Source organism: Myotis lucifugus, unplaced genomic scaffold (genome assembly GCF_000147115.1).
Source record: "Myotis lucifugus unplaced genomic scaffold, Myoluc2.0 scaffold_100, whole genome shotgun sequence".
In the NCBI taxonomy this organism is placed as follows: domain Eukaryota; kingdom Metazoa; phylum Chordata; class Mammalia; order Chiroptera; family Vespertilionidae; genus Myotis; species Myotis lucifugus.
The window spans coordinates 267,817-279,261 of record NW_005871148.1 but is presented as its reverse complement, the minus strand read 5'-3'; the positions used below and the strand labels follow the sequence as shown (position 1 = coordinate 279,261).

At 59.4% G+C, this 11,445-nt stretch overlaps 1 protein-coding gene across 1 annotated transcript in view; it reads right to left on the bottom strand.

The window, feature by feature from the left end:
• Positions 1-1,487: 1,487 nt before the first annotated feature.
• Positions 1,488-11,445, bottom strand: part of SLC4A1 (solute carrier family 4 member 1 (Diego blood group)) — a 16,369-nt gene continuing 6,411 nt past the window's right edge. Inside the window, exons 5-20 of the mRNA XM_006092270.3 lie at positions 10,769-10,949; positions 10,536-10,671; positions 9,981-10,104; positions 9,787-9,871; positions 9,453-9,637; positions 8,474-8,684; positions 8,017-8,229; positions 7,680-7,828; positions 7,377-7,571; positions 6,087-6,260; positions 5,651-5,740; positions 4,881-5,047; positions 4,131-4,384; positions 2,878-3,047; positions 2,611-2,787; positions 1,488-1,939 (exon numbers count right to left, since the gene is read on the bottom strand). Of these exons, the coding sequence (XP_006092332.1) occupies positions 1,859-1,939; positions 2,611-2,787; positions 2,878-3,047; positions 4,131-4,384; positions 4,881-5,047; positions 5,651-5,740; positions 6,087-6,260; positions 7,377-7,571; positions 7,680-7,828; positions 8,017-8,229; positions 8,474-8,684; positions 9,453-9,637; positions 9,787-9,871; positions 9,981-10,104; positions 10,536-10,671; positions 10,769-10,949 (2,592 nt within the window). The 3' untranslated portion in view covers positions 1,488-1,858. The remainder of the gene's footprint in view (positions 1,940-2,610; positions 2,788-2,877; positions 3,048-4,130; positions 4,385-4,880; positions 5,048-5,650; positions 5,741-6,086; positions 6,261-7,376; positions 7,572-7,679; positions 7,829-8,016; positions 8,230-8,473; positions 8,685-9,452; positions 9,638-9,786; positions 9,872-9,980; positions 10,105-10,535; positions 10,672-10,768; positions 10,950-11,445) is intronic.

Here is an 11,445-nt window from a genome sequence, read left to right as displayed (position 1 = left end):
CGGGTGGCTTTCTTTCCAGTGTTCGAGGAGCAGAGGGAAGGGGGGCAGGGACATCTCAACCAGAACAAAGCCAGCAGCGAACATTTATTGGGCTCTTCCTCAGAGGCCTGTCCATGCACTGTCTCACTCAGTCCTTATAACAACCTGGAGACTGACACCATTATCCTTCCCGTTTTACAGAAAGCGAAGTGGTGGGCTCCGGCCAGTTTGGCTCAGTGGATAGAGCGTCAGCCTGCGGACTGAAGGGCCCCAGGTTCGATTCTGGCCAAGGGCACATGCCTGGGTTGTGGGCTTGATCCCCAGTAGGGGGCGTGCAGGAGGCAACTTATCAATGATACTCTCATCATTGATGTTTCTCTCTGCCTTCCTTCCTCTCTGAAATCAATAAAGACATATGTTTTTTTAAAAAAAGAAAAAAAAGTGAAGTGGGAGGCAGCTGTCAGCCTTCAGGGATGTACCCAAGGGCCTTCCACCAGGAGCCCAAAGCCCCCTTTCTTTTCTGTCACACCACGATTCTCAGTTTCAACCATCTCTTACCATTTCTAGCTCTTTCGACTCTTTTTATATTTTTGTTTTTTAAAAAAATAGATTCGCCCATATTCTGCAGAACCCACTGTCTCCTGCTTCAACTGGTCACACCTGGGTTCTCCCCAAGATTCAGCTCGGGTGGGGTTGGGGGCAGTGGGTCTCTAATGGGGGTCTGGGCATGTGTGAGGCCAAAGTACAGTGATAGCTCTGAGAAACTACACAACCAATAAATTACAAACTTCCCTCCCCCTCCCCATGCCCTCCCTCCCCACCCCCCCAAATCTAGAACAGACTGTGGGTTACTTATCACTCCCCATCCCTCGGCAGGGTTCTTGGCTCTGTCAGCTGTGTCCACAGGGCCCAGGGGCTCAGTAAATGCTTGTGGAATGAATGAATGAATGAATGAATGAGTGAATGAGAGCATGGGGGGAAGGGAACAAGCACTTAGGAGTCCTGAGTCCCAGCCCTGATTGTCTCTGATTGTCTCTGTACCCGCCTTGCCCTCACCAGGACACCTCCCTCTGCTCCAGAGAAAATGGTCCCCAGGTCCGGGGTTGGAGTAGAGAATGGGAGGGGAGGCATCACAGGGGCATCGCTAAGCATGGGAAGGTGGATGACTGCAGGAGAGCACAGAGCTCTGGCCTCAGAATCGGGAGACCCGGTCCAAATCCCAGCTGTAGGGTTCGGGAGCTGTGTGACCTTGGGCAGGCTTGAAGAAGAATGACTACATCTGCGGTCGCCAACCGGTGGCCTGCGGACCACTGGGGGTACGTGAGGTCCGAAAGGTTGGCGACCGCTGGACTACAGCATAATAGTCCTTTCAGAGTTTACAAAGCCCTTTGTTCACATTTATCTTTGGTCCTCAGTAACCATCCTGTAATGTGGGTATTATGATCAATATACCCATTTTACAGAAGAAAAAGCAGAGGCTGGAGAGGTTAAGGACTTGCCCAAGGTCACATGGCAAGCTGAAACTTGAACCCACCCTCCCCACTCCCTCCCTCACTATTGCCCCAGTCTGTGCAGATCTAAGTCGGGCTCAGACCTAAGTCTCCCAGCAGGGTATCCCCATTCGGAGTGCGGCAGCAGGGGGGGCTGCACAGTGGATGCCCTAATGTGGGCTCCACTGGCCATTTCCAGCCCCCCAAAAAAGTCAATCTAGACATTGTGGAAGGTTTTCTAGACACCCCTCCCCCCACCCACAGCCTCGGGGCCTCAGCTGCTGCCCCAGGAGGGACCTGGGAGTCCATGAGGTGCCCTTGAACTTCTGCTTTTCCGGAGAAAGTGGAGCAGTGGAGTGGGGGAGAGGTCTGGGGCCTGGGCCCTCCTCTCACACAGGCATGGCCACCTCGTCATATTCATCCAGTCCTTCCTCCTCATCAAGGCTTGGCTTGGCATCGTCAGCGTCCAGCTGGAGGGCGGGGTTGGAAGGAGAGAGGGTGAGTGGCCCAGGGGCCAGATGAGCCCTCCCCCAGCGCTAAGAGGCACCCCTGGAGTTAGGAGAGGGCCTGGCGCTCTTTGAACCTTGGTCAAGTCCTGCCCCCAGGGTTGGTCCACATGAGAGATTCCCCGAAGGGTGGGGAGCCCCTGGGCATCTGATGCCCTTGGCAGGAGGCGGACCTCTAGAGGGCAGGGAGGGGGCTCCCTCACCAGGGCAGCCCCCCAGTGGCCTGTGTCACATCTTAGAAAAATTCTACTAGAGGAGCAGACTCTTCCAAAAGGATTTGGAAGACCGCAGGACCAGCTGCTCAATGGTCAGGACAGCTCACGTGGGTCACGTCCTGTGTGCCTCTTAACCCTCTCGCCCTCCCTGTCGTTACTCCTCCTTTTATAGGCGAGCAAACCCACGGCACAGAAAGGTGAGGCCACTGGGATGTGGCAGTGCCAGGATTTGAATGCAGGCCCCAGATCCAGACCTTCACCGCACCCCCTCTGCCTTCCTTCATTCTGAGACCCACCCGCCCCCTCTCTCACAAGCCCTCCCTGAGCCAGCGCTGGGGTCCTGCCCTCCAGCTCCTGCTCTCTCTCAGCCTCCCTCCTCCCCCAGGCCTTGAGGGGTGGGGCTGGGGAGCGGCCACTCACACACTGGAGCTCCAGGTTCCTGAAGATAAGTGGCAGCAGGAGCCGCCGCAGGGGCACCGTGAGGATAAGGACGAAGGGCAGGGCCAGCGAGGTGGTCGGGAAGGATTTCACTGCCCACAGCCCTGCCAGGCAGACGATCTGGATGCCGGTGAACAGGTGCATGCGCCAGGTCTTTACCTGCGGGCAGAGGCTGGGGTCATCGCCTGCCCTGCCCGGCACCAAGCACTCCCACCCCGCCCTGGGCTGGGCAGCCGGAGGGCCCTGTACCCGCTTGACGTAGGGCACATCCGGGTGGTACTTGGGCGGCTTGAAGAGCAGCAAGATGCGGTCAAAGAGCTGGATGCCGCTGAGGGAGGTGACCCCCATGTAGAGGAAGATGCCGAACAGCACAGCCATGGGGATGTGGGACAGGATGGGCCCCATGAGGATGGACAGGCCTGCAGGGAGAACCACACACTGTCAGCCTCACGGGCCCTGGAGGACCGGCACCAGGGCGGGGAATGAAACCACCGGTGCCATGTAGAGTCCTTTCTGTGGGTTTGTTGTTTTTTTTTTTTATTCTCACCGGCGGATATGTTTTTTTCATTGGTTCTAGAGAGGAAGGGAGGGGGCGGGGAGACGAGAGAGGGAGGGAGAGAGAGAGATGAATGTGAGAGAGGAACATCCATCTGTGCCTCCTGTACATGCCCAGACCGGGATTGAACCCATGACCCTTTGGGCATTGGGATGATGCTCTAGCCACTGAGCCACATAGGCCAGGGCTCTGTGGATCCTTTTAATAGGTTTTACCGGCCTTTTAGAGATGAGGAAACAGACTCAGAGAGGTGAAGCAACTTGCCTGAGGCCACACAGCTAGTAACCGGCAGAGCAGGGAGGGAGTCAAGCTCCGGCCTGCCTGACTTCAAAACCTACTCCTTTACCCTCGGGAGGTCACAGAGTCAGAGAAGCCCGGCTTTTTCCTCACCCCAGCCCAGAATGCCTCCATCACCCTCCACGTATCCAAATCCTAACCCTCCTCTAGCGAACACCACCTCGCCTTCCTTAGGAAATTTCCCTGGCCGCTCCATCAGCGATCACAGTGAGGCCCACACCGAGTCCAGCCGGACTCACAGCGACTCCAGGCTCAGATCAACCCCGTGACCCCCTGTCTTCTCCTCCCCCTCCCCCATCCAGCCTGGAGATTATGCCCTGGAGCACTCCCCTTTGTGTCCGTCATAGAGCAGCTCAGCTAGAGAGACCTCAGGGGGCACCTAAGAGACCCTCTAATGGTGCAAAAAGGGAAACTGAGGCCCACAGGGCAGGGCTGGGACTCGCAGTTCGTGAGCTTCTGTCTAGAGAAGCCCTCCTTCCTCCCCTGCTCAGATGCCCACCTCAGCGCCTTGGTAATTTCCGCCAGAATTTCCGTCATGTGACTAACCCTGGGGAGCTGTGGGCAGCAGGTGTGTCGGGAGGGCTGGAGGGGGCTGGATCGAGGCCTGGGGCAGGGCCAGAGGGTGGTAGTGCGGCCAGCCCTCACTCACCCACAAGCACAGAGATCAGGAGCCCGCTGATCCGCTGCTCCTTCACCTCCTGGATCTGGGCTGCAGCCCCGGGGGCACTGGCCTTGCCCATGACGGTGAGGGCGTTGGCATGGGTGACGGAACGCACGGTGGTGGCGCTGAGCCAGGGCATCCCGAAGAGAGTGGCCAACCCGCCCATGCCTATGACCAGCAGCAGGTCCAGGTGGAAGCCGGAGCCCTTGACCAACTTGCGCTCTGGTTTGCTGATGATCAGCCTGGGGGGTGGGAGGTGAGGGGTAAGCAGGGCTCTCCCTCCAGCACCCCCCTCGGCCCCTCCTTCCTTCCCCACACTTGAGTCTCTATGTGCCTCAGTTTACCCTTCTGTGCCCATCTCCCTTGGAGTTCTTTGGCCCCCTCCCTCCCACCCCACGGTGAGAATCCAGACTCTCCACGGGCAGGTTTGCTCCGAAGCTAACGAAGCGTAGGCTCCAGCGAGCGTCGCTGACACGGGTCCTTTCCGAGACCTGGCACCTTATTTTGTGGTTCTCGTTTTGTGTTCCTTTCCTTACAAAGGGCTCCCTAAGTTATACACTGCTGGGTCCCGCACAACCTGGCCCCGCCCCCGCCCCGCCCCTCCCTATCCCTGTGAGCAGGGACGGCCACACATCCCACTGAGTCTCACTAGCATCAGTCCTGGGTGTCTAGCCCGCCTGGAACCTGCCCCTTCCTCTGCCTCGAACCCTCCCAGGCCCAGCCCACCCCGGCTCTTACGTGGTGATCTGGGACTCAAGGAAGATGAGGATGAAGACCAGCAGTGCAGGCAGAGCGGAGGCAAACATCATCCAGATGGGGAAATGGGAATACAAGCCCAGCGGGTGGATGATCCAGCCCCGGGCCGAGGAGTTGGATACTTGGAGGCCCGAAGGCACGCTGAGTTTCTGCGGGAGGGGATGCCGTTGAGAACACTGGGGCGGGATTTTGGTCATGTGACTAACCCTGGGGAGCTGTGGGCAGCAGGTGTGTCGGGAGGGCAGGAGGGGGCTGGATCCTAAGGGACAGGGGCCGGGGCTGGAGGCCTGGGGTGGTAGAGAGTGCATGGGGAGAGGTGGAGACGGGGGAGATCGGGTCCTGGACACGTGGGGGCTCACTTTTATTGCGCATCTGCTGTGTACCCAGGCCCTACATGTATGTAAGACTTGTACGTACATCTCACCCCAAACTTTACAGATAAGGGAACAGGGTCAGAGTGGTTGTGTAGCTTGCCTTACATCACACAACTATTTGGTGGCAGGTCTGCCTGGCTCCAAAGCAGATTCTTTCCCGCTGCCCCAGGTTAAAGAGTAAAGGGAACCTGACCCAGGCCCTGGCTTCAGCCGGAGGGGCTCTGTAAGGCTGTGGGAGGAACGGGGGTGGGGTGGGGGGGGGCTGCCAGGGGAGCCAGGGCTGGGGGAGGTGTAGTTCTGGCTGACTCCAGGTTGGGGACAGCCATTCTGGGAGAGAGCAAGCTGGGGAAAGGACAGGAGGGTAGAGGAGAGGATCACCTGGGTGTAGGTATCCTGGATGAGAGAATCCACCAGGACCATGATCAGGATGGAGATGGGAACCCCAAAGTCCCCGATGACCCGTCGCAGCTGAGGGCAGGTGGGAGGATGAGCGGTTAGTGCCCAGGTGTTCCCACCTCCCACGTGGCCCCCTTCTGCCCCATCGTCACCCAGGGGGCCCTGCTCTTCCCAGTTCTCTCCCCCCTTCCACGCCCTGTCCCTGCCTCCCCACTGGGTTCTCAGCCTGGGCATGCTGAGGGAGGGGGTGGGCTTCCCTGAAGGGTGGGACCTTGAGGAGGAGGGGGCCAGGGAGGCTTGGAATTGGGCACGAGAACCTAAGGTTAGAAGGGGGGCCAATGGCGCCGGGGAAGCTAGGAGGGTGCTTTGGACTGGGATAGGGCAGGGCAGGCACGGGCAGGTGGAGACGGATGCTGACCTTGCCAGGGAAGTAGGAGCTGTTCTTGAACTTGCGCAGCGTCATGGCTAAGAAGAAGGTGCCGGCCATGAGCACAAGGGAGAGGAGGGCTGTGTTGGGCAGGGGGTCCTGAGGCTTAGGGTCTATCGTCACATTGTGTTTGTAATGCTTCTGCAGTGGGTGGCTCTGGAAGATCTGCAGCAGAAAACCAAGGCATCCTGTTCCCTCCCATCCATCCATCCATCCATCCTCTGTCCATCACCCATCTATCCATCCACCATCCGTCCACCTATCTTCTTCCTCAGCTGATATGGTAACAGAGGGGCAATTAAATTCTACAGCTTGGTTTTCAGGAGTGAGGACCAGGCTAGGCTTGCGTGAGGTAGGCCATGAAGGCAATACGTGTGTGTGTGTGTGTGTGTGTGTGTGTGTGGTGTGTGTGTGTGTGTGTGACCACCCAGGGCCTGGGAGACATGAGGAGACTAGAGTGCAGGGCTTTAAAGACTTGGAAAGACCCACCAACTACAGAATCAGGGACACACATATGGTGTCCGCCCTTCCTATAAATTGCAGACACAGCCCTAGCTGGTCTGGCTTAGTGGATAGACACAGCCCTCGCTGGTCTGGCTTAGTGGATAGACACAGCCCTCGCTGGTCTGGCTTAGTGGATAGACACAGCCCTCGCTGGTCTGGCTTCAGGCCTGCGGACTAAAGGGTCCTGGGTTTGATTCTGGTCAAGGGCACATGCCCGGGTTGTGGGCTCGATCCTCAGTGGGGCATGTGCAGGAGGCAGCTGATCAATGATTCTCTCTCATCATTGATGTTTCTATTTCTCTCTCCCTCTCCCTTCCTCTGTGATATCAATAAAAATAGATTTTTTAAAAACGCAGACACAGAGGCAGGCATAGTTTGAGGTGACAGAGCTGAGGGGTCAGGGTGCTCCGTCCACAGGACCTGCGGTTCTTGAGGGCAAGTGCAGGAGAGGGAGGGGGGACATCAGAGCCTCAACACCCCTCCACCCCCACTGTCCCCACCACACATGCAATTTCCCATTTCAGGCTCACACACATGCTCACCCATTAGTTTATAGCCGTCTGTGTGGTTATAAACATGTGCACATAGAGGTGCCCTCTCCTGGCCACAGTCACGGCAAGAATACCAGCAGCAGGTGTCAACATGGATGTGGTCACAGTCACACACCATGAACACGGCCACACAAGTGCCGTACAGACATGCGTGCAGTGGCCCGCAGCCACCTAGTCTATGCTCCGTCTCTCACACGCACACCCCCTTGCTCGTTCACACTCCCACCTTGACCAGCTTGGAGAACGTCTCGTAGATGAAGATGAGGGAGATGAGGAAGGAGAAGATCTCCTGGGTGTAGCGGGAGATGAAGCGGACCAGGAAGCTGCCCTCGAAGGCCACCACCAGCACCACCAGCAGGATGAGCCACATGCCGATCCACACACGACCCACGAGGTACTCCAGGCCGTTACTGTTGCAGAACTGCGGGGCGGTCAGAGGGAACTGGGGTCAGACAGCAGGCCCAGCACCGGGCACAGGGCAGGGCGCCAGAGGCCAGGCACAGGGTCACGGGGGCCAGGACAGGGCTACCGAGAAGAAGGCTTCCTCGAACACGAGCAGGGGCCCTGAGAAGCCAACCACAAGCAAGGGCTGAGCCGCCAGCAGCGCGAAGAGGATGCCCTGCGCCGCCGTGGAGATGAGCAGCTCCGACACCCCTATCTGGTTCTGGGTCTTCTCTCCTGTGGGCAGAAGGTACAGTGGGGTCAAGGGCGGGAGACCATTTCCAGTGGCCAGTGGAGCAACTCATGGGCAGGCTGATGCTGGGTCCAGAGTGTCAGATCGGGGCAGGAGTCAGGGCCCACAGTGGCCAGGAGATCAGAAGAAAGGGTTGGGGGGGGGGGGGGGGAGGGCATGCAGAGGAACTGACCCAGGAGGCCGCCAAAGGTGACGGCAGGTGACAGGGCGGCAAAGTAGATGAAGATGACGGCAGCCAGGACCTGGGGGCTGAGTGCATCCGTGATGTCACTCAAGTAGCGAGGGTAGCGGCGCTTTATGTCACGCACCAGGCCCCCGAAGAGCATGCCTGTTCGTTGCAGAGGGTCATCCGGGCCACCAGGGACCCCTGGACCCCCATTTAAATCTGTAATAAAGAATAGGACCATGGTCATAGGGGGCAGCAGGGGGAGGTGTGGCGACAGGGGAGGGGAGGGGGGTATTGTCTGATGGGAATGGGGTAGCCAAAGGAGGCTGGGTGGCAAGAGAATAGGGAGAAGGGACACCAGGGTGTTTGATGGGAAGAGGGGAGGTAGGGGCTCACAGGGCTGTGCTGGGGTCTCTGAGGGTCTGTGGGGCCCAGAAAGCCTTGGGCTGGGCAGGGCAGGTACCTAGGCCCTTGTAGAATCTGGGGTCTGGCTTGGCAGGGCTGGGCAGGTAGCGTCTTCGCAGTAGCTCCTTCTGCACAGGCACCAGACTGAGCAGGGCCTGCTCTGAGGGGGCGTCCGTGGGAGGCAGCACCAGGCTGCAGTCCAGGAAGCCCTCCAGGGAGTGCACCAGCTCTTGCCGACTCTGGGCCAGGTACGCATCCATGCGGAACACCTGGGGGCCAGAGAGCGGGTCAGGGCCGCTGGGTGAAAGGGCCCAGGAGTCCACAGCCGGGGCCCCCGAGGACAGAGCCCTCTCTCCCAGCTCCTTCTTTTTTTTTTTTTTTTTTAATATATTTTATTGATTCTTCACAGAGAGGAAGGGAGAGAGATAGAGAGTCAGAAACATCGATGAGAGAGAAACATCGATCAGCTGCCTCCTGCACACCCCCCACTGGGGATGTGCCCGCAACCCAGGCACATGCCCTGGACCGGAATCGAACCCGGGACCCCCCAGTCCGCAGGCCGACGCTCCATCCACTGAGCCAAACCGGCCTCGGCTCCCAGCTCCTTCTTGCTAGGAACTGCTTTCCTTGTCCACCTCCTTTACCAGCTCCCACTGACCCCCCCCCACCCCAACACACACACACACACACACACACACACACACACACACACAATGAAAGGGTTGGGAGGACGCAGACCTGGTCCTAAATGAAGAAAGGAGAGAGAACTAAGCAAACCAGATGAAGCCAGAGCAGACGAGGCCATTCCAGGCCAGACTTGACCAGGGAGAACCAGGCCAGAGTGGGCCAGATCAGGTTATGCCAGGCCAATCCGGCAGGGCCGGGCCAGGTTACTCTGGCCAGACACGTCAGCAACAGCGTGGACGGAAGGGGCCAGACTAGTGACGCTAATGTGACCCCAGCCAGTCCAGTGGAGAATGGGCCTCAACCGCCACCCAGCTGCCCAGCTCCCCCAGCCCTCGCCGGCCCCTCCTTACTCTCTCCGACATGAGGATGGCAGCAGCCCGGCCGAGCTGGGTGTAGTCAATGTGAGAGGCCTCGGGTCCCAGCAACACAAGGAGGAAGCGCACGGGCACGCGCAGCTGCACAGCGTCCACCAGCTCTACGGCCTCCTGCAGCCGCACGAAGCCCAGCACCGGCCGCTCCAGGAAGGAGGCGCGGCCTGCGGGACGGGGTGGGGGACATGAGGTGGCCTGGCCAAGCTGAGGGGGCACAGCTGGCGTCCAGGCTTAGGGAGAGGCAGGCTGGGCCAGCACAGAAGGTGGAAGCAGGGGTGTGGAGGGTTGAGTAGGGAGGAGCACCACTGCTTACCCACTAGCACCAGGGTGGCCTCCGAATCCGGGGGGATCTTTTCCAAAATTCCCGATGGTGAGTGGCCTGCTGTGCCCCCCTCTCTCTGTCGGAAGGAAGGTGGTAAGGAGAGCATCCGGCCCCCTCCTCCCCTCGCTACTCCCATTGCTAACCACGCTGCCGGCTCTCCCCAGGCACCCCTGGTACAGCCTCACCTGTTCACAGAATAGCTGGATCTCCAGCGAGGGGTGTTGGGGGAGCAGAGGCTGTGAGGGCTCCCCGGAACGTGTCACGACCGTGGGCTTCACACCCCCCAGGTCCTCTAGGTCTCCGGCATGGCTGCAGGACACAAAGGGGACATGGGCTGAGTCAGCTGCTCCGGTTGGGCTCGGTTGGGCTCTCCGCAGAGCACTGGTGACGGGAGGGATCAACTGGGACTCCCAGTGGCCAGACCAGAGAGACCCTGGGGCAGAAGGAGAACCAGCCCCTTCTGAAGGGTGTCGGCCGGTGGCCTCTTTCTGGAATGACTAGGTGGAGCCAGAAGAATGGATGGAGGGAAGGGCCTTGAGAGTCTGCCCTCCTGGGGACCAGTGGTCCCCAAATCTGAGCATGGGGACATGGCCCCCTGTCAAGAGCTGTCAGAGGCAGAAGCCATCCTGGAAGAAAAGTGGGGGTGGGGTGGGGCTTTGGATTCCCAGGGAGAGCCCGGGGCAGATGGACGGGGGAGGCAGCTCTGGGGAGCGGATCCAGGTGCGGGCAGGCAGGGGCACCTGTGTTTGAGTAGCAGGACCCGGAGCAGCTCGTCTCGGTCCTGAGGCCGGATCTGCTCCTCGTAGATGAACTGGTCCAGCAGCTGGTTGGCCACCCCAGCCAGGGAGGTCTCCGGCAGATTCAGGAGGACAGTCCCTGCAGGGAATGGAGGGTGAGCTGGCCAGCTGAACCTCGGCCCTCCTCCCCACCAAGCCTCGCATGCAGGGGTCATGGAGGGGCCGTCAGGGCTCACCCTTGGTGAAGGCTCTCTGCAGCTCCAGGAGGCTCCAGAAGGTGAGGTAGGACAGGTGCGGGCGGCCCCAGGCCCCGTCCTCCCCCAGGTTCTCCTCCAGCCGCACCCAGCGCGCTGCCTCCATCCATTGCAGCTCCTGGCTCTTCTCGTCCATCACGAGTTCGTGCAGCTCCACGTAGACCTGCGGCCCCACAGACCTGAATTAGCCCATCAGAGTCCTGGCCGTGGGGAGATGGCAGCCCAGGGCAGGCGGACAGCAGCAGGCTCCGAGAGATGTTCCAGGAGGCCCAGAGCCCTGAGGCGTTTGGGGGCAGATCCTGAGCTCAGAGGGACGTTCAGTGGGGAACTCCAGCTGGAGTGTGAGTGAGATGGGAAGTGTGGGGAGATGCTTGAGGGTCCTGTAGGTACGGCCCACACGCTGGCTCTATTCCTCAGCTTCCTAACCGGCCCCGGACTTCATTTCAGAGGCATTTGGAGAACCTCGGGACCAAAAGGGGTGCTAGAGTGGCCACTTAGAAGGGAAAGGACGGGGGAGTCCTGGGTCATCGGGTCATCTCCTGCCTCAAAGATGGTGGAGGGGGTGTGTTGCTTGGCTTGTTCTTGGGTGTCTTTGGGGCCAGGTGGCCACTCTATGAGGGCCTAGCTGAGGACAGAACAAATTTATTAGCCGGCTAGAC